This window comes from Arvicanthis niloticus, chromosome 15, assembly GCF_011762505.2.
Source record: "Arvicanthis niloticus isolate mArvNil1 chromosome 15, mArvNil1.pat.X, whole genome shotgun sequence".
Lineage (NCBI taxonomy): Eukaryota > Metazoa > Chordata > Mammalia > Rodentia > Muridae > Arvicanthis > Arvicanthis niloticus.
In genome coordinates, this window is record NC_047672.1 from 57,290,414 (window position 1) to 57,313,074 (window position 22,661).

Consider the following 22,661-nt stretch of genomic DNA (forward strand, 5'->3'; position numbering starts at 1 on the left):
TTCACCTCATGTCCTCAGCCCTGTCCTTGGCTCTAAGGTACTTTGTGCTCTCAGATTTTAAATTTCTCTCTCTCTCTCTCTCTCTCTCTCTCTCTCTCTCTCTCTCTCTCTCTCTCTCTCTCTCTCCCTCTCTCTCATTATCTTGTTCCATTTTTTTTTGTTTTGAAATCCTACTATAAACCTGTCTAAATGCAGCGAGCTGTGACCTCACCACAGCCGGGATGCTCTACCATCTTGGAGTGTCTCCTGCCTAACGACCCCATTAGGCTTACATTTAGCCTCACGTAGACATCCAGGGCACAGCAGAACTCAGTCACATTCATTTATTTATCTTGTCAATTATCCGCAGTCCCGTTCCTGGTTGAATTCTGCTTGCATCTGAAAGCTCATGATTGCAGTCTGCTGTCCCCATTTGGCACTCTGGCCTGTGAGTTCTGCTTACTAGGACTTCTCTGGCCTGCAGCTTGTACATGCTTCCTGCAGACCACAGACACCACTTCTAACCATTTGTGAGCCACATGGCCGGCTTTATCACAGCAACAATCTCTTTTTAATGTTACATGGCTGTGACGGGGTATCTGACTGGAAGCTGCTTCAGGGAGAAGAGCTTTATTTTGTCTCATAGCTCAGGCACTTGCCATCTGTCGTGAGGATCAAACAGCTCAAGTTCAGGGTAGAGATGGCAGGAGAAACAGCCTTCGTGACAACACCGACCGAGTCTGGGACTTTAAATAGCTTGCCTTGTTTTCTGTATTTCTTTCTTCATTTGGCTAATAAAGGATGGTGGTAAGAGATTTAAATTGTTTGTATTTTGTTTTGATTTTAGACTTTTCACAAAATCAAGGCCCTGGTGTTGTGACCTTGAACCAGTATCCACATTTACTTACTTCATCCCTTACTTCAGTATATTAGTTTATTGGCCTATGAAAACAGGGCGACTTATCTCAGTGTTGTAGTTTAGGCTAAATTAGTTGCTAAACAGAAAACTTTAAGAAAAGTAACACTTAGGTATAATCACTTTAGAAATAACCATTTTGAAAATACTTAACATTATTTTATTTGCCACATATCGATGGTTGAAATTACTTAACGAATAAAAGAATGTGAACTAAAATTCAGTCCACTCAGTCCTTTCTTGTTTCCCATCCCCAGCATTAACCACCAGTGCTTGTTTGAGGTTTAGCCTTCTGGAACATTTCCTATACCAGGGGAAAGTATTCTTAAGCTGTCCTTTCCTAACAAAGTGCACGCTGGGAGTTAAGTGTTTTACGTTGTCCTGTGGGAGCATGAAGAGGTGAGAGACTGGCATCGTTTCAGGCGACTGCTGGGGATCCTGTGGCTAGTACACACTGCTTTGAGCATCTGTTGATTGTTGTGTGTTTGTTGTTTCCTTTAGGATATGATGTTTCAGCTTCTCCGAGGTCTGGACTTTCTTCATTCTCACAGAGTAGTGCATCGCGATCTGAAACCGCAGAACATCCTGGTGACCAGCAGTGGACAAATTAAGCTGGCTGACTTTGGCCTTGCCCGAATCTATAGTTTTCAGATGGCCCTTACCTCGGTGGTAAGTGAGATCACTGTCCTTTCGTTAAACTTAGTTTTCCTGTTTGAACTGACAAACTGCCCCCTTCATGCTCGTCGTGTTTTTTTCTGCCCACACTTAGTCTGTGACCAGAATGTCTATGTGCTGTTTTTACTAGCTGTGGCTAAGAGGAAAGCAGGGGCTTTGCTGACTACGACTTCAGACGCATCTGACTGGGTTTATTATGGATGGGAGCCGATTGCAGAAATAGCCTGTTGGCATCTTAGCCACTAGGAAGGAGTCAGTTACATGCTTCTAAATGTGTTTTGCTATAACCTGTGTTCTTTTAAGTTTCGTACATAATGTAGAAGAAGGCACAGCTCGGGTTAGGGTAAGGGCAGGCAGGAGGAGTGCCACCCGTGGTCCCCAGTGTACTTGAGAAACAGCCACACCACCTGCCAAGGTGAGATAATGCACTCCTCTGGAGCTGTGCTGATCAGGGACTAGAGAAATTAACTTGACAGTGAACCAAGTGGCCTGAATGAGTAACACCTCCCAGCCTGACAGATGTGTCACATGGGCCAGAGTAGAGAGGACCTGAGGCCCTGATTTGGCAGAGAACTTAAGCCTTCCTGTTCTTTGTCTCATGTAAATTCAAGGCCACAATAGCCTTTACTGTTAATTAACTCAAGCTTCTTTTTCTAGCCCTTCTGGTTGAAGTCTGCAGAATATAAGAGGAGCACCCTGGTAGTCGGTATTGATAATTCTTTTCTTATAACCTGCTCTGTACGTGGTAGATTTGTGAGTAGCTGGAAGTGAAGCAGTCTTCCTCCGCTGTGTCACTAGCGGACAGGAGATGGATACAGAGAATAAAGCTTTAGGAAAGCTGCCCACAGATATATAGCAAGTTAAAACTTGGGAGGAAAAAAAAAACCCATCTTAAGCCTCAAAGAGGCTGAAACCAGACCCTGGCCCGCATGGGGGCCGTTGTTGCGAAATGTGAGGTAGAACCATTGACCATTGTACAATGTGAGGGAGAGAAATGGCTGCTTCCATCCTTGACACATGTGCTCCAGGAAGACTGACATTTTACACAGAAAAACAATCAACAAAAACAGCCTCCCCAGGTTCCTGCAGAGTCAGCAGCAAAGGTGAAGTCCAGGAGTGAAGACAATGGGAAAAAACTCACTTGGTCGGGAAGAATGTTCAACTCACAAAACTTCTGCCTCCTTCTCTATGCCTTCCCGTCTCTATGCCAAGCTCAGAAACCCCATCGCCTGCAAACCCTCCATTCCCGACACTGGATACTTAACCACACCACCAGATTGCTCCGGAACATTCTTTGAAATATGTTGTGCCTCTTGAAAGATAAATCTTACTTTGCTCCATGTTTTCCAGTGCCTCAGAGAAGACAAGGCCCAACTGGGTATTTAAAGAACAGGCCTCAGCTTGGGGTGGAGTGAAGCACACCTCAGACTTTTACGCAACCACACCAGAAAGGACCTGGGTCTGTGTGCTTCCCCCATGGGAAGGGTGAGGTAGGCACTGAGCTTCCCTAGGAAGTTACTGTGCCTGTTTTGGGGGACCCTGGGGAGAAGCTTGAATAGGCTTTGTGATTAAGAGGATCGGGGAGCAGATGAAGGAATTACTCCTTGGGCACATTAATTGGGGAGCACGATGAGTCAGCTTCACACCCCCCCCCCAAATTGGCCACAGTCTCTATAAATAAAAACAGAAAGCCCAGTTGAGTTTTGTGTAATTTTTTTTTCCTCGTTAAATTTGAAGGATGATAACCCAACTTGTGAGTCACATCAGTTGACACCCCATTCTTGCTGAGAGTTGGCATATTTAAGCAGGAAAATACAGACTAATGATCTCATATCCCAAGAAAAGGGCAATGGCAAGCATACATTTATTACTAGATATATTGATGTCTAGTTTGTGTTGTCTATTTTATATTTACCATAGTGACACAATAAAAGGGAAAGACTTCATTCCAAAGAACGATGTTTGGTATTTAATGGTAATATTAAAAGGTATGTTTTCTTTAGGGCACTGCATTTTAAACATTTCCCACATGCTAGTATTTTTTCTGCTTACAGGAAAAATCTACCTAATAAAATGATGCTTTGATTTTTACATACACATATAAAAACAGAATCACTGTCTTTCAGACCGAACTGATAAGTTATTTTTAGTATTCTTTTAATAGGCTGCACTCCACTGCCTAGAAGTACCCATTTTACAGTAGGTTATGTCACACAAGGAAATGGAAAGCCACTTAATTTGCAGACTGGCAAGAGATTTGCAAGTTAACTGACCTGAGACCACCATCTTAACTGCTGTGAAAAATGTGTATATCGCTCATTTCCAAGGCTTGCCTCACACAGCCCTTCCTGCAAACCCCCTTGGTGTTGCTAGCATAATGTCTTGTAAAAAAATGATAGAGAGAGAGAGAGAGAGAGAGAGAGAGAGAGTTAGTTAGTTAGTTGCAGGATGCATGAGGAGGCCAGTAGAGGCAATTAGTTCCCTCAGAGTTGGCTTGTTATGTGGAGACTGGAGATCCAAACTCCAGTCCTCATTATTGCATGGCAATTGCTATTAACCTCTGAGCCTTTGTACCAGCCCCTAGAGAAAGAGCTTTCATAATATTTCTATCTTGTTGGTAGTTATTTGGGGCTTTTATTTATAAAGCAGTGGTGAGTCATTTGAAGTGAGATACTCAGTCTTGTTCCACCTGGATGTTATCCTGGGCATTTAAGAAGTACTTTTTAATAAGTTAAGAAATGCCAACATGTAGACACAGGCATTTGAGTCATTAGAAAAATCAGGGGAGAATCGCTTATACATTTAATGGTTTCAGTGTTCCACATAGCTACTCACTGGTGTTAAAGTGAAGGACCCAGTCAAACCTTCAAATGCCCAAGCTCATTCTGTGTTGTGGTGTTGACTGAGTCCTTGGCCAGAATCTCTGAGCAAAAATTGTGAAAGTTACGTGCCATAGTCTGGGCTCATGTGAAGACTGAAAGATGGCTTGAACTCGGGTCTTGCATTTACAGAAATCCTCTTTGATGAACCAGCCACATGGCTGAATCAGAATGAAGAGCTGAGGGACATGCAGGAATAGTGTACTTCTGCTTACTAAAGGACATTATTTCTAACTCGTTGTAATTTGATACTAGCAAGCTTTAGAAGAGGTTTTATTTTCTTCTAAGATAATTAACATCTTCCAAATAAAGGAATAGGAGAATTACTGGACAGCTTTTACTGTTTCCTTCATCTGTCTCTGTATGATTGGTTTTTGTTTCTTTCTTTGTTTGTTTTGTTTTAACAGTAGCTCGTACTCTTAGATCTTTGTAAAAGCTTTACAGCATTTTCACATGTGACTTTCCTCCAAAGCTCTTATCTTTGTCTATGTCTTCAGTATTTAAGTCCTGCAAACATTTTCCTGTGTAAAAATTACCAGAGACAGTCGTAAACCTAGTAAGGCTGTTGTTAGAGACATAAAAAGTACAAAAACTGGGGGGTGGGGGGGGGAGATTATTTAATGGCACTGATAAGATTCTGAACGTTTAGTACTGCCAGTTATAGGGCTGTGTGTATGTGTGTGTGAGTGTGTGTATGTGTGTGTGAGTATGTGTGTATGTGTATGACTGACGTGTCCCTGTAGGGCAATAGGGCTTCGTGTGTGTGTGTGATGTGTGTGTGGTGTGTGTGTGATTGACATGTCCCGGTAGGAAAATAGGGCTTCGTGTGTGTCTGTGTGTGTGTGTGTGTGTGTGTGTGTTTGTGATATGTGTCCCTGTCTCTGTGTTGTTAGCACTTGGTAAACACTGAAGAAAGTATTCAATTTCAGACAGAGACTTTTATATGCTTAGGAAGGGAAAGGAAATGGAGTTCTGGCTTTCAGTCAACAATTACCAGTCACCTCCTCCGTGCCAGGTTCTGTCCATGAACCTTAGAGGTGATGCTGAACTGGAGCAGACAAGGTCTCTGCTCTCAGAGCTTACAAGCAGAATTGGGAAACAGATCTAAACGTGAACAGTCACATGAAGGAATGTATCTTTAGAAACAGAAGAAAATACAATTAATCAACAAAGAATTTCCCGTTCTGTGGAGCCACATGACCCATGGATCTATTGAGTCTGGAGCCAGAGAAGCCCACACTGGTCACCTGTGCCAGGATGTGGGATGTTGGCAGGGGTTACAGCATCCTTCTTCCAGAACCTGTCTGCATTCAGGTCTACTGGATGTGTGTGCATCAAGCGATCTGCACTTGTTTTCTGTGTGTGTGCTTGGAATAAACTCCTTGCATGACAACCCCGTTGGCTCGCTGAAGTGACAGTGAAGTAGGGCCAGAAGTTGAAGAACAATGTCATCTTTTACATAAGAAAATAAATTCTTTATGTTTGTTTCCTCTCTGTGCACATTGTGTTTACTATGGAGACCTGGCAGGGTTTGAGCCACAGCCCCAGCAGCTGAGTGGCTCCCACAGAAGCCTCCAGAGGCTGCCAGTGCATACTGAATGAATCAAACCCAGAGCATTACATGAGTGTCATGGAAAAAACCCAAAGTCCTGTCGCCTCAGCACCTCAGCGAAAGTTCAGGACACACCTCTGAAGCAGGAAAGGCTCCTGGAACGCCCTCTCGTTTCAACATCTCGCCATGACACAAGCAAGACTATTTTGTTAATACTTGCAGTTGCCAGTACATATTTCATAGCTAACAATGGGGTGTTTGTGTGGCTTTCGTTTTCACTTTGACCAGTGAGGGAAGTGGAACACAATGGGGGCAGTGCAGAGCTGGGAACAGGACACGTTTTTCTTTAGGATTCCCAGGGCTGCGTACGTGGAAAATGCCAGGGCCAAAACAAACAAGAGATCTCGTCCAGATCCCTCTGTTGCTCATTCTCGGTGGTAATAAAACAAGGGTGAGTCGCCATCTGATAGGCTGACTCTGCTCACAGTCACAGTGGCCGTCAATGACCACTGGATGAGTTTCTCCCATGTACAAAAGAGGAAGAATTCTGCATTGTTAAAGAAAACCCCTGTAGATGGGTCTGCATATGCTGGCGAGGTCTGTCTGTGACTGTTCTCCATGTCCGTAAAAGATAGGCATTCATTGCCTACTCAAGGCCAGGTCCTTCATAAGTGGTGACTGTGATGAATTAGTTCTAGACAAAAATAGGTAAGCTGTAATGCTCCAGCCTGGGGAATATTTTACGGGAGAAAAGGATTGGCTTTCTTTTCAAGTCTACTGTACATGTTTGGCCAGCATGTCCCATCCAGGTATGGTGTACATGGAGACTGCTTGTCTCCTGGCTTTTTATACCTTGTCATAAACATTGGATATGGTGTCACTAGATCTCAGAAGCCTGAGATCAGACTCAAATGTAAAGACATCACATGTTAAAGTTGCGGAGACCAGGCGCTTTGGCAAAGCCTTGCAAGCGGTGGTTCTGTGGGCCTCCAGAAGATGACAGAATGTCCCTGTCTTACCTTTAACATTCCTATGGGAATACACTTCAATGCCGTGGCAGGAAATGATCCGAAACTTTATGTAATAAGACAACTTCCTCTTCACAAACTTGCCTGAACTGAAGGTATTATTTCTATACCCAGACTGTGAGGCACTGTGCTTGGAACAGAATGTAAAACAATGTTTTTATAACTAGGATTTTTGTGTCCTCTTTAATTCTTCAGCTGTGTGAACTTCTTGTCTGCAGCTGTCACAACCACCGTGTGAGGGAGGGGGAGGTATTTTGTCTGCGCTTTAATAATCTCATAGTATAAGTCAAGATACGTTAATGAAATTTTGTAACATTTGGCTTAACTGTTCTTCATCATTCAGTTCACATTTTACACAGGGTGAGTAAATCAGTGAGGCCCGGATTCTCCAGTAGCTAAATAATAAATCACAGCTCGAGGCTTCTTGTACATGTGTTTACAGGGCGGCCCCAACCTCCTTTTCTCTCCTCATCACCAGTCAGACACATCAGCTTGTACGACTAATTATCTAATATCACTAAATGTTTCATTGTTCTTTGAGCTTGCTTCCCAACTCCCTATTTTCACAATAAGTCGGTGGGTACATTTCCAACTCCTCCCCCTGCACAGCCTGCATCATGGCATCAGTTGTGAGCACCTAGACACAGATTTCGTCTAATCATCTCACTCCGCTTTGTCCCTTCTGATAATAACTCCAGCCTCAGTCTGGGTGTCCGTTAACCTTTGGGTGTTGTCCTTCCCGATTCATGATCACAATCCCTCACCCACCACCCTAACTTGTACACTTAGGTTTCCTGTGTGCTGTGTCTTTATTTAAAGATTAAGATTTCTCAAGGCCTCTGGTGAAACCATGATATCTCAAGAAAAGGTTGATGATCATCTTTATTGTAGGTTCTTTGACTTGGTCCATGAGGGCACCTGAGAAGGTCGATGGAGGTAATGTCTGTCTATCTTTACAGGTCTCTCAAGAATTAAGGTTCATGTTCTAAATGATGATGCTATAATATTGGATTCCCAGCCGGTCTTTGGCCCGACTACTATTTTCTCAAGTCTATTTCTCAGTGATATCCTTGGCTGAGCCCACCCTCTTATTTACCCCAGGTTTCAGCTCTCCGTTCTTTAGGGATTGACATGGAAAGTGAGTGGTACTGCTGGGCCTGGCGTCCGCCAGGGTGCTGATGGTCTTTAAATCCCTTGTAACTATGAAGGTTAGACTTGACAGTTGGTTGTGGAGGAATAGCCTACCTTCTCGTCTTGGGGAAACGAAAGAAGAGGAAAGTGTGGGTGAATGTACTTTAGTGCTGCTCATGTGTTTATTCTGAAGGCTTGGCAGAGTCTTAAAATGGGGCTGTAAATCTAACACCTCAACCATTAAAAAAACAAACAAACAAAAAAAACAAAATAAGGAAGGAGAAGCTGTACGGCTTCTAGGTTTGAATAGCGGCATAAAATTCCAGATTTATCCTCTTTTGCCATTTGATTTTTTTTTAATTTTTAAAACTTTGTTTTTCTTTTTCCCACTTCTGTTTTGATTAATTGCATCGTAAAGGTTACCGGTGCTCTGCAATGTGTTTTGCAAGTACTTGGTGGATATACTTCAGTTGGTCGAGTTCATGGTGGCATTAAATACTGTCTGCACCTTTTGAAGGCTGGGTGATTTCAGTGAGGTAGGGACTGCACATGGTATCTGTTCTTGTGGGAAAATATGCTTCAGTGGCTTACTGGCACTGGGTCTGGAATGTGGCATTTAAAAGTACCTTTTTGCAGTGGGAAAGAATCCTGTCAAGAATAAACAGTCTGACCTTGTTAAATGGGCCAAAGTCTGTCTGTAATCTAGTTCCAGAAAACTAGCTTTTACTAGTTTTGAAAAAGCAGATGGGGGTTGGGGAGAGAGACACAACTGGAACTTTTGTCAAGGAAAGAAAAAGTTTTTATCAAGAATGTAAAGTAGATTCCTGAACTTAGGATCCTCACTTGCACTCCTAAAAATGTCTTTACCTGGCTGTAAACTCCCCAGCTTCTGAAGAGTGGGTGGAAGATCAAACCTCAGTCAGGCAAAAAAAAAAGCAGGTTTTCTTTTTTCTGGAAAGACAAGACTGGCTTACAGGAGGAACCGTGGGAGCAGGCATGCAGTGTGGACCACTGTGGGAAATCAGCAAGTTCAAATTGCCCTTGGCTCCAAAATGCCCACAAGTCTGTGCCCCTGAGTTCTCCCCAAATATATACACACACCCTGTGATCTGCCCATCCCAACACTGTGCCATTTGTGTCCCCAAGCCATTAGACACACACACACACACACACACACACACACACACACACACCCTCACTCCCTCCCTCAGATTGCCTCCCATCCTCAGCCTTTAAGACTGCTCCTCACCTGTCTGAAATCGGCCCAATTCCAGGACCATTGGGTGTGGCCTCTCCTAGGTGCTCCTGATTTTCCTATAACGTGGTAGCTCTCGAGGTGTGATACCATCTGTTTGGCCGTTGACACCCATTTCGTTAGCACTGTGAAATACATTTCAGCCACTCAGCGTACTGCACCAGCCCATGGTAGTTGCTCAGAGAAGGTTTGCAGAACATCTGTGATGAAGTGAAAGGTTCGTGTGGAGCACGTGGAGGGCGGTGAGGTTTGGAAAGACCTTCCCTCGCTTCCCTGAAAGGCACCCCTACACCTCATATCTACCTGCAGCATCGGGTTCCCAGCTTGTTTTATTAACTCTTGTTGCTAAAATCCAGTATTTAGATTTAAGCTGTGTCACAGAAACTTAAAATTTTCTTGATTACGTAGATACATGCCTGGTTGGATTGTCATAGACCATACTTGGATCTCAGTGAAGTACTTCTAATCATTAACACTTCTGTCACTAAATGAAAATTTAATCAGTATTAAGTTGGCAGACATATTAGTGGAGTTAGAGACCAAATCTTACCTAGACATACACACATTCACACATGCTAGAGATAGAACTCAAATTTCACATGCTTGGCAAGTACCCAGCACACACACCCCAAAATATAAGTTTAAGTATTTTACCAGTGGGCTTCTGACAATTTTTTTCCAAAATATCTAAATTTTAGGGGCTGGACAAATGGTTTAGCAATTTTAAGAGCACTGGCTACTCTTCTACAGGATCAGAGTTCTAGTCCCAGCAACCATATCTGTTTGTAACTCAGGTTCCAGGGAATCTGATACCCTCTTCAGGTCTCTATGGGCAATGACATACATGCAGGCAAAATACCCATACACATAAAATTAAAAATTAAGGGAAAATATATTCAAAATATAATTTAACAAACTGAAACACATGTTCTTAAGCCTCTGATTATAAAGTACATGGCACTTGTGTCGAGTCACAACAGTTGGTATGGTCAGGGCTCAAACAGGTCATCCAGCTTGGTGACAAGTACTTCAATCACCAAGCCAGCTCCTCCTTTAAAACCCTTGCGTTCCTTTAGTCATTACTTTTAACCTGCGTTCTTTTTTGATTGGTAGAGTTATTTTGAGAGTTCAATGTTCCAGATGGGTCACTGTCAGTGTGGTGAGTGAACTTTCACATGTTTCTGTTTGAACAAAGCTCTCCAGGGTTGGGGCTAGGGAGAGTTTATGATATACATACAGGCCACTTGTAGGCTTTTTCAACATTCCTTACTTATCTTTTTGCATTAGACTTATCTGAGGCATTTTCCACACCTTGCTTCCAGTCTTTTTGTTCTTTGTCATACCTTCACTGTGCAAATGTTTGTAATGCTGCTACCTGGTCTTGGAATGAGGATTTGAGGTCTGTCTCTCTGTCTTTCTGTCTCTGTCTCCCTCTCCTTTCCTCCCTCCCTCCCTCTTTCCTTCTCTCTCTCTCTCTCTCTCTCTCTCTCTCTCTCTCTCTCTTTCTCCCTCCCTCCCTCCCCATCCCCCTCCCCCCTCCTCCCTCTCCCTCTCTTCTTCTCTTCCTCTCTTCTCCACCTCTTTCCCTCTCTCCCTCACTCCCTCTTTCCCTCTCTCCCTCACTCCCTCTTTCCCTCTCTCCCTCACTCCCTCTTTTCCTCTCTCCCTCACTCCCTCTCTCCCTCACTCCCTCTCTCCCTCTCTTCCTCTCTCCCTCAGGTGCAGCAAACTTGTTCATTGAATTTGTTCATTCACCTCACTATCTTGAAGTCATAAAAACAGTACTACCAAGATTGAATGAAGCAGGGGAAGCAGGGGCCCATTTGTGGATTCAATGTTCTCCAAAAGGATGTGCTACACGCCCCTATTCTCCCTTAACGAAGTGCCTGTGAGCTCTCTGCTTCATCTCTTCCAGGTGTCTCTGGGCACCTCCTTTGTGCAGCCTTTTTGTGTCCACCCACTCAAAGCATCCAAAATGTTCTGACAACAGTCAGTCTTGCTGTCTACGGTTATGGCTGTCAGTTGTCGGTAGAGGCATCCACATCACCTGCCTTGCCCCAGGATTCCCTCTGTGCCTCCTGAGCCTCAGCCCTCATTCCCCCCTGCTCCCTCAGATCTCTGCCTGTTGATGCACATTTATCACCAGTTCACCTGCTTACTACATCACCAGCTCCCTTGCTGTCTTCTCTGCCTGGCTAATCCCCATGCACTCTCCCTTCTTGGACTCCATTACTGGTGATCACCAAATCTGAGATGCTCAGATTTTGTTTGCATGAGCATATATATTGTAACAGGTACAGAATAACAAATACAATGTTTCCTAATTAGTGGGCATTCACTTCTTAATATAGCAAAGAAGTCTGGAGATAGGTAATTCTACAGCTGGTGTAACTGGGTCAGTGATGCCATCTTGGATATTATAATCAAATACCGAAGAAAGCAAAGCCTTCTTAATCATTCCGTATATTGATTATGTCTTATCTCGCAGCCTCACAGTGGCTGCTATATTTCAGTTATGGTGTCTCTATACTACAGCTCTCTAAGCAGGATCTGAAACAGTGGGGGGCCTAAGTGGATTTCTTTACCTTTGTTTAGTAAAGACAATCTTCCAGAAACTCACTTCAGACTATAATTTGGGTATCATCACCCAGAACCAATATACCTCTGCATAGCCCAGTCATGCTATAAAAACTCTTACTGCTACCTGAATAAAATCTGATTATCCTAGCCAGGAAATACAAGTGGCTGCTGGGTACATATCAATGGCAACCCCTTCACTGGTCTGGGAGACTCCCAAAGCCACAGTACAGTGCCTCTGTGTGGGTAGAAAGTTTTGTTATTGCTTCCTCTCCAAGGCACACGGATTATTCAGTGATTTTTATAACACATCATTTACTTTATTCTGTAAATGTTTCACAGATGTTGAACACTTAGGTTGAAGATGAAGGCACCCTACGCCAACCAGAACTGACTACCTTAGGTTCTTCAATAGCCATGGCAATCAGCAAACGTCTGCTGAGCTTGAAATATCTATGAGTGTTTTGCAGATGGTGCCTTCACACGGAAATTCAGCCTGATGCGTAGAAACGAAGGCTGGGTTTTTTAAACAGTGAGGTTAGCACACTATTTTTTTTAATTATGAATTATTCTTTAGAAATAAGCGATTTTATTAATAGTCATGCAACTTATACTGTTGACTGAATTCCTTAAATTAGTATGAATTACATATATGAAGCATGCACATATATGTATACGTCGTCTGTATATCTTACCTAACTAAGTAAATCCATGTGCATCTAGAAGCAAGTACTTTTCCATCTTAGAAAGTGTCAGAAGGTTTCATGGGTGGGGTAGTGCTAATTTCTGAGCCCTCACTTTAAGAATGAGGAGGAGATTGGATGGCAAAACAGGGATAAGGGTGTGTTCTAAACACAAAACGTGTGTACAGGTTGACGAGCAAGGTGACTGGAGAGTATGATCAGAACTGCTTGTTTGTATTGTATCCAGACTCCAGTGGGCTGTGATGAGTGGGTTGCTAGGGAGATTTGTGTGTATGAAGAAACTGGGGATCTGGAGGCAGCTCACGGTTGAAATGGAAGGGAGTCTGCTCATATCTCATAGTATGTGTGTGTGGTATATGGAATTCTCAAATAGTAGGTTTGTTTGTTTGTTTGTTTGTTTGTTTTTTAAGTTACTGGCAGGGAGACTTGCACGAACATTGGTTTTTATTTGTTGTTTTCTTATTGTTTTTGTTTCGAAATAAGGTCTCATCTGTGACTGCAGCCCTGGCTGGCCTGGTTCTGTAGATCAGGATGCCCTGAAACTCACAGAGATCTGCCCATCTCTGCCTCCCAAGGGCTGGAATTAAAGGCCTGTGCTGCTATACCCCGTGTCAAATCTGTGTTAAAGGGTGGGGTGTCTCCATAGAGAGAGAGAGAGAGAAACTGGAGATAGTTAATGTAAAATAAAGAGGGGGGAGAAAGGGAGGAACTGAAAAATGTCCCCTTTAAGTCAAGTAAGCATCTTTGGCCCTAACTCTTTAAATCATGCTGTTCTAGAAACCAAATAGACAAATGTGATCTTTACCGTTTTCACTAGCAGTATGCTGACTACACGTAGTAATTTTTCCTGATAAATTGGCATTTCTGTTGAAAAGGAACTGCTATTTTTATGATCAAGGGTCTGGATACTGTATCTCACTAGTTGCAAAGCTCAGAATTGTTTACTATTAAAGGGACTATCGAAAAACGCCTTAATTTTTTTAAAAAATTATTTAGTACATATCAGACATTAGAGGTCAGAGGACAACTTAAAGAAGTCCCGTTTCTCCCCCCCCCCCACCACCATGTTCATCCTAGAAATCAAAGTCAGGTCTTTGGGCTTAACAGCAGGTGCCCTACCTACTGAGCCATCTCAGGGAAAGGGGCTCAGAGCTCTTTTCAAAATATAGCCCTCCCCTGCCTGAAGACGTAAGTAACTGTTACTGTCATTTATCGGGCCTAAAGTAACATGATTGTGTCGTGTTTAATTAGATACCTTGCTGTTTCTCTCTCTCTCTTTTAATCCCCATAATCCGGTTTTTGCTAAAGTTGACAAATTATATAGCTCACATGTGGTCATTATATGACTAACCTCTAATAAGTGCATACAATGTCAGCAGCCACCAAAGACTGTCATTCCCTCCTCATTCGACAGCAGGCTCCTTGAGGGAAGAGCTGGGACAGTCCGTGCTTTATGCTCACCAACTAGGAATTGGTATGAGGTTGTACTTGCTGGGTGTTTGGAGCTGGGAAAAGTAGCGTGTACTCAGCGTGGGCATGTTTATGAGGCGTTGGTTTACCACAGTCCAACTTTCTTGGTTCAGCTCATCCATTCAGTTTTTTTTTTAACGTATTTATTTTATATATGTGAGTGCACTGTCACTGTCTTCAGACACACCAGAGGAGGGCATCAGGTCCCATTACAGATGGTTGTGAGCCACCATGTGGTTGCTGGGAATTGAACTCAGGACCTCTGGAAGAGTAGTCAGTGCTCTTAACCACTGAGCTCTCTCTCCATCACCCTCCATTCAGTTCCTTAATAGTAACCTAGATCCATTTTTAATGCTCCAAGTCTGGAGTTCAAAGTAGTATTTGAACGGCTGAACAGGTAAAGAAAGGTACTGGTTCTTTCTCAGCCCGATATAAGCATTGGCTTTGCTTGAAGTTATCTTTTGCTTCTACCTGCTTCCCTCACCGAACCTTAAAGGAACAGGTCTAAAACTCTCCGTCAATAGCTTAGGAATGTGGCTCAGGCAGAATGCTTGTTCATCATAGACAAGCCTTTGAGTTGTGCTATGGTACAAAGGAGGGAAGTATACGCTGCTTATAAAAGTATATTTAGTTTGAAGTTTTTAAGAACCAGAAAAACTGGCCTCAATGTTTGTATCCCTGCCTCCTGGCACCTGTAACATCATGTACTTAGTGACTGCCACCTTCTTAGGCCAGATGTTAAGTTAGGAAGGACTGAGAAGACATTGGGATTTGAAATGCTACAAACTTGATATTCTTCCCAATGCATTGTGGGTAAAGGATGTGTGTGTATTCTGTATCTCATCGGGTATCTGTGAATAGGTCACACTGTCCCAAGAGAATGTCCTTTCTTTCTTTTCTTTACAGGACGACTCTACTGATCCTGTTTTAGAATTTCTTCTCTTGTTTCTCTCTTCCATCTTTACAGCATTAATTTTGAAGTCTTAATTGATCTTAATATTCCTGAGATATATTCCCTTTCTCTGTCACCATTTTCAGCTATTCAGAGAGGCAATTCTGTAAAATGTCACTTCGTCGCAGAGACAATACGGTATAGTGCAGTCAGGAAGCAGCCACGAATGGGTCAACGGCTGGGTGACCTTAAGTGAACGCTTTACCTTCTCTGTGCCCTAGATTTACCCTCCATTAAGGTGGCGAAAACATCGAAGTGTACCTTGTGGGTTTGGAGTGTGAGAACTAAACAAGTTCGTATGTGAAAAGAAAATGCCCTCTATCGAGTGCTATAATTGAATTTTGTAATAATGGTATTCCTCTTTGTACCTGCACGTGAAGACAGGTAAGGAAATGAACATAAGAAATCAGCCCATTTTCTTACCAGCATCCTGTTAACTTAGATGACCACACATAATATGGGTAGGGTATCTTAAAGAGCCTGTTTCTTCATCACCACCACCACCACCACCACCATCATCATCATCATCATTCCTCGAAGGGAGAACTTTCTAGTATTCTTAAAATTAGTGAATCCGTACGTGGAAGGAATTTCCCATTATCTGTGTTATCTCAGCGATACTAAAGTCTGTAGAAAACAGAATGAATTCTAAGTACCTTATCTCTTCACTTAACATAGGAAATTGGATACTCAAATCCAGATCATTGGAGAATTTCCAACAGAGGAGCATGTTATTGTGAACAAGCTGTCAGCCTGTATTCAATCAAGCACGGTGTGACATGTCATCCTATCTGTCCCTCTTCCTGCCTTACTTTCACCTGCTAGGCAAGTAGCTAAAGGCAGTGGTGGGGAATTGAGTTTGACTCCAACATAACAGCATTTGACCATCTAGAGAGTCAACCAGAGACCGCAAGACAGTCATTTTCATACTGTGTTTCCGTGGGTAGAAGATGGGCAGCTGCTCGGTGACAGTTGGTAGATTATTAAAGCAGGGGCTAGAGAGATGTCTCAGTGGATAAAGCCTTGGCCTCCAGAGCATGAGGAGTTTCCACGTTTCAATCTCAGGACTCACATAAAACCAGAGAGATGGCATCTGAGGGGCAGCCACATTCCCCAGGGCAGCTAGACTAGCCAAAACTCTTAGTTCTAAGTTCTGTGAGACACCCTGCCTCAGTAAAAATGGAAACCCGTCTAGGAAGACACCCAAAGTCAAAGATGAGGCCTACACACACACACACACACACACACACACAAATACAAACACAAAACATACCTGCATGTACACATATACACATGCAAGAAAAAAGGTTCCTTTCTGTAGTCCAAATGAGCATTTTAATCTTCTCTGCGCGATTGTTTTGTGTTCTAGAGACCATGTTCTCTTTAGGAATAAGTGGTAGTTAATATTGAAAAAAGTGTATTTCCCAAGTAGATTAGAGTCTTCTCTGGTGCATAAGTGACTCACTATACCATGGATTAGGAATTAATGTCACAAATAGCATAGATTTCTTAAGATGTGTCGCATGAGAACTCTTCCAGCTACTAGACCTGCAAAGAATATAATTGAAAGAAATTCCTGAGGCTCTCAGCCCAGCCTTTACATAACCTGCACTGTCTTGTTTAGCTTTACTAAGTCGCTCAGGAATGCCCCATCTACAAAGAAGTTGGTACCTAAACCAACCAACACTTCCCGTTTGGTCTGCTGTTCTAAAGCCTTGTGTGTTTGTGTGTGTGTGTGTGTGTGTGTGTGTGTGTGTGTGTGTGTGTGTGTTATTTCATACAATTGCTTGCTCTTATTCAGTCTTTGAATTTGATAATTCAGCATTATCTCAGTGTTACTTACCTACCTAGTACCAGTTTTGTATTTCTATTAAAGCACAGTACCATCTTTGGAAACAAAGCCATGCTCTCTTTGGCTTTTTCGTGCTGTATAGAAATGTAATTAAGAAATACAATGTAGCCTGACTGGGGTCCAGATCTCTTTGGACACTTTCTACTCTGAACCCCCACGGTACCTCTTAGGGCCCCTAATTCAGCCTTAGTTCTCAAGCTGAATTTTATGTGACTTTTTTTTTAAATGTTGCCCAAAGTTTTTTGAGGTTGGGAGTGCTCTGGCCTGTGTTGCTAAGCCTGTTTGAAAACCACTAGTGTGAATTGAAAGCCTGTTAGGTAGCTGGTTAATGGCATCTTACACTTTTCTTCTCTTAGTGCTTCAGGATATCGTAGAAGAAGCGTTACTGCTAGTCAGGAGCTCTGATGGCTATGTTTGTTATATGTGAAACATAAGTACAGAATAAACTCATGAAATAATGAAGTTTTCATATAAAGAGAAGCCAAGGGAATTTATAGCCAAGACTTTTTACTATTGGGAATACTTTAGAAAGAAAATAATTCTAAAAGGAACTCTTGAGATAGAAGAAAGAGTCATGAGTATATAGTTGGATAAATGTCTAAATAAACCCTTAATCACAATAAAGATAAATGGGAAAGATCACCATTTAAAAAGCAGAGAATACGAGATTAAATTTGAAAAACATGATTGAAAACCAGCTCTGTACATTTTCTTGAAACTTATCCTCCACTGATGGGGGATATAAAATTGTTCTGTTCTTTTGGATTTGGGCATGATATTTAACATATAGATACTATGGAAAACATGCCTTTACATGTCTGGCTCAGAAAAATTACTGCAGGTGTGCACAAGGATTCATGTTAGAAACAGTAACAGCAGCATTGTTTGCAACAGCCCCCTACCCCCAAAATACAAATAGCCCAAAGGTTCACCTATCAAATGCTGAAATTTACTTTAGTTAACATGGCACAGAATTAAACAAAAGTGAGAATTGAAATGAATAAATAACAATAAGCAATAATATGCACAAGTCTTGGAAACAATAGAGGGAAAATGATCATAAATCATGAAATAATTATGAAGTAATATAGGCATACATTGTTTATATTTATTGTATGGCAATATATTTATATTTATTGTATGTAATTTATATTTATGTTCATATTTATTACATGACAAATCTAAGCAGATAAGTGAAATGTATGATTTAGAATAATGGTCATCCATGAAGGCAAAAGGGCAAAGAAATAAGGGAATCACATTAGAGGTAAAAAGATAAAATAGAGTGGATTTGAGTGCCCGCATAGCTACACCATTAAGCCCTTACACCTGCCTCTTTGGACTCTTTGTGAGACTGATACTTACTTTTTCTACAATTTTTGAAGATTTTTCTATATGGTATTTGCTGCCGAGGCAGTGGGCTGAGTAAAGATTTGGTGTGATAGATGAAAATCTCTCCTTGTTCTAGGAAAATAGGTAATAAACTAGTAAGCAGGTGCCTGCATTGTGTCACTAAGACCCATGGGAGCTAGCCAGCTAATCTGCGTTATAGCATAAGCACGTAACTTAGGGAGGGGACATCTTGTCAAGAAAGGAAGATTCAGGAAAAAGCATGTCAGAAGGAACGGGGAATTTAGAAGTCTCAAAGCAAGGCTGAGTTTGGCCAATCCAAGAAAAGCAGGAATCTGAGATAGTGGCTGAGGGCAGAGGTATAGAATGTCCAGTCTGCCACGGGAGACCTGAAATGTGAAGGCAATCCTTCAGACAGTTTTGACAGAAGATTGTGGCCCATGACAGAAGCAGACACTAGGGGGGGAAAGCTGAAAAACACAGGTAGCAATCAAAAACAGAACTGAGAGCAGAATACAACAATCAACAATTAAGTTTTGTTATTTTCAGAGTCAGAAGAGGGAAGTATAACGTGGGAAAGTCAGTTATATCGAAATCTTAGTCTTACAGATAAAAGAGATGTCAACTATTGCCTGAGTATCCCTCTCCCCGCTCTCCCTCTCCCTCAACTACCTCCCTATACACATACTTTAATGATGGGTCTCTTGTCAGAAAGTATGATGTTTTTAGACAGTAGCGAGAATATTTTCTCTGTGCTTTCATTACTTAACTTTAGATGATATTGTTATTATTATTATTAATTACTATTATTTGACATTTTTTACCCATCCTGAATTGCACAGTGTGTGTGAAATGAGTTGTAGTGTTATTATTATTACGAAAATTATAAATCAATAAAAGGGATCTTTTCAGTGTTGCCAATGCGTATGACTAAGTGAAATCCCCACCCCCCACCCCCCAATTATTGTGTTCAGAGTGGATTTACTGTGCCTGATGACTTAAGCTTTAGAGCCCCTCACTCATGGCACCCCAGCGTACTGAAGCTCTGGGAGAGGCATTAGCGAAATGGTCACTAGGCGTGAACTGTTGGAGGTGTGACTGATAAAACTTCTAGACCCCGTATCTCATTCCTTCTCTCAGGTGCCACTGGGGTGACCAAAGGCACTTTTGAGATCTTCCTGAGGGAATGTTGAATAGCTGTGGATTCATATAAACCTCAGGAAGGAATTCATTATTACTTTATGGTTTTACAGATAGAACTGGTCTGGAATCGTTTTTGGTTGTCACAGTGGTGGTGTGGGGTATTGGGTTGTAATGGAGAGCAAACCATGATACTGTTAAGTATCATATAGTGCACAGAACAGACCTTATATTGACAGCCGTCTAGCTGTCAGAGTTCCCAGGTTGAGAAAACCCTTCAAACAAGTATGACTAGTCTCTGACCCCTTCATAGGAATGGCTTCCAGGAATTTCCTCCCACTGCCCTGTGCTGATTCACCCGGGGTCAGAGATCGTCTCTCACGGTGAGTGTGGCCCATGGTATCTGGCACCAGAAGTCTGTGGGTGGTAGAGGAGAAACAAGGTTTGAAACGTACAGGGCCTCCAGCCGGTCTAAGGGAAAATCTTTGAGGGGATGAATGTGCATATGTGAGTGACAGGCAAAGGGTTCTCACCAGTACATAGCCAGAATGGAAGCTCTTTTGTTATTACTAGATCCTGTCAACATACTTAACTATTTTTAAAAGCCTTGTTTTTTTTTTTTTTTTTTTTAATGTGTTTATGAGACAACATCCCTGTGAAAATAACCGAAGAGGGTCAGTGAGTTGGTCCAACCAGTAAAGTACTTGCTGCACTTGCTGGACCATCTGAGTTCGATCCTAGGCTCCCCCAGAAGGAGGAGAAATGACGCCTTCTGAAGTCCACATGCTTGCAGTCCTACACGTGTAGCCATCCACACCAGCATGCACACATACACAATTTTAAAAAATAATCCAAGAACTGGAGTGAAATGTCACGTGTCTGCATCACGTTTCTCAGTGCATATGCTTGTGATCATATTACCTTCCTGTTAACTCTATACAAATGCTTCAGAACTTGTCAGACACAAGGCAAATAGGATATAGCTCCCTCCAAAAAAGACAATACAATGTGTTTTGTGGTGTCTGTAGAGTTAGATAATATGTTTATAATCCCCCTACCTAGGAGCATGAGGCTGCGTCTGCTCTGGTTCCTTCTAAATCTTGACTATATTATGTCTCTGCTCTGTACCCTTTCTTCCAAATATGTCTGAAATCCATCACAACTCGGGGGTGCAGAAGGTGGATAGGAAAGACATGGCACCACTCACTGCAGAGGACTGTTCCCTCAGGATGTTGTTGACCCTGGGATTCCATACTTGTGGCTTTCATCCAGCTCGGCTTCTCCCAGTGTCTATTTGTTCCTCTTTTTTTATTTCTTAAAAATATCCAGCATGGTTTCTGTGACGGCGGTGTGTGCTGCTTTTTTCCTCCCTACTGCCTGGTTTACTCCTGTTTCATGGATGCTCCTCCTGTCTGGCCAGTAGCTTTTCTCTGTGTGTGCTCTCTAGGCTAGCAGCCTCCTCCAGGAGGTGACCCTGCAGCTAGGAAGCTCCACTTAACAGCTCAGCCAGATCTCAGGTGTCCTTCCTCTTAAGCTACAGGCCTGCCTTACATTGCCTACTAACCATCTCATTTCCCAAACCAGAAGCATGAGATTCATCCTAGATCCTACCCCACTTCTTCCTGACTGCTAATTCTGCTATTCCTCCTGCCTCCCCTCTCTGCCCTTTTAGCTGCCACCACCGCCGCCCCCGCCCCCGCCCCCACCCCCACCCCTGCATAGTTTCTTTAGGTTGCCTCAGTTTTTCTGGGTCAGTCCAGCCTTTTGATTGAGCTCACTGCCTCCAGGACCTTCTTCAGTTCCAGCCTCTAGTTGCTGGAATCAAAAGGCAGAATATGTAAACCTGGCGTGCACCTGCTGCATAAAACCCTCAGTACCTCTCCTCCAGACAAACGCCAGGCTCCACCACCTGGCCCCTGAGGGCCTCTGTGACCTGGTCTGCTCAGTTCCAGTATCTTCACATTTCTGTTTAAGCTTCTGCCTTTGACAGTCCTACCTGGTACTCCTCTGCAGCCTTAACACTAAACCGTACAGCCCATCCCATACTCTATACACCTTGAGAAGATGGTTTTGTCACATTTCCAATATATAGAACCAGATGCAAATGCCTTATGCTGCTTCCGTCATACAAATCTGCACACATCCCTTAAGATAGCTCAAATGGCTTTCCATTTTGCAGATGCCGAAACAAAGGCATAGAGAAGTTAATGCACTTTGCCAAAGTGACTACAGCCCATTTAGAAAAAGGAGCCAGGATTTGAACCTGGGCTCCCAAACGATAAACCTGTACGTGATACCAAGCCTGTTGTTAGTGGTTATATGTCTGCCTCCGGTGCCCAGCTGAGCTTTTGGGAGCAAATATGATGTCTACAGTCATCCTCATAACTCAGATCCAATGCTTGTCCTACATAGACAAACCCTGGTGTACAAATGAATGGTTGGAGTTATTGTAAGTAGTTACATGAGCAGCAATTACGTGTACTGCCGGCGTGTCTGTATCTCGTCTGTCCTGTGCACTGTGTGAGTACACACAGGGTATAAACATGTTACTGCTGCCCTGAGACGGCCTGAGCTGTTTGAGAATCATATCAATTTGAAAGAATTAAGCACTGAGCCTAAAGTGCCATAATTATCCCTGATCTGAATGGACAGTAGTAATTTTTATAAAAATCAACGTATCGCTTTAATCAGCTTATCTTTGAATTGTATGTTGTAACAACTAATAACATCGCAGTTTAATCATTGACTTGATCAGTGTATGAGACAGACAGACTCCCTTGTGCTTTGAGAATTGCCACCTGCTTTTCATGTCAGCCTGCTTTGCTGACATGGGCTCCACAAGACTGTAAAAGGTCTGTGTCTCTGAGAGTGAGTTAGTTCAGCGTTCAGATAGAAGCAGGTTTCCCAGCCGTGTTGAAACTGGCAGGACAATCATTCATCTCCTGTATGTGTACAAAAGAAAGATTCCAGTTGCTATTTAAATGCAAAAATGGAATGCTTCAAAAATAGGTGTAGGCACCCTGTGGTCTCTGGAAGTCTCCTTGCAGAGAATCCTTGAGACACAGTCTCTGATGTTCTCTGCAACAGGAGCATGCTTAATTTCATAAACCAAAGCCCATCTAGGGGAAAAAAAGCATTTTCTCCCACCCCATGCAATAGCTTATAAATGAATGAGGAAAAAAATTAGTTAATGACGTGAAT

At 42.6% G+C, this 22,661-nt stretch overlaps 1 protein-coding gene across 3 annotated transcripts in view; it reads left to right on the plus strand.

Annotated features, from left to right (window-relative positions):
- Cdk6 (cyclin dependent kinase 6) overlaps nt 1-22,661 on the plus strand; it is a 186,924-nt gene that overhangs the window by 90,141 nt on the left and 74,122 nt on the right. For all 3 annotated transcript variants that reach the window (XM_076913068.1, XM_034518756.3, XM_076913067.1), the window contains one exon: nt 1,397-1,564. In XM_076913068.1, coding sequence (XP_076769183.1) covers nt 1,397-1,564 — 168 coding nt within the window. The remainder of the gene's footprint in view (nt 1-1,396; nt 1,565-22,661) is intronic.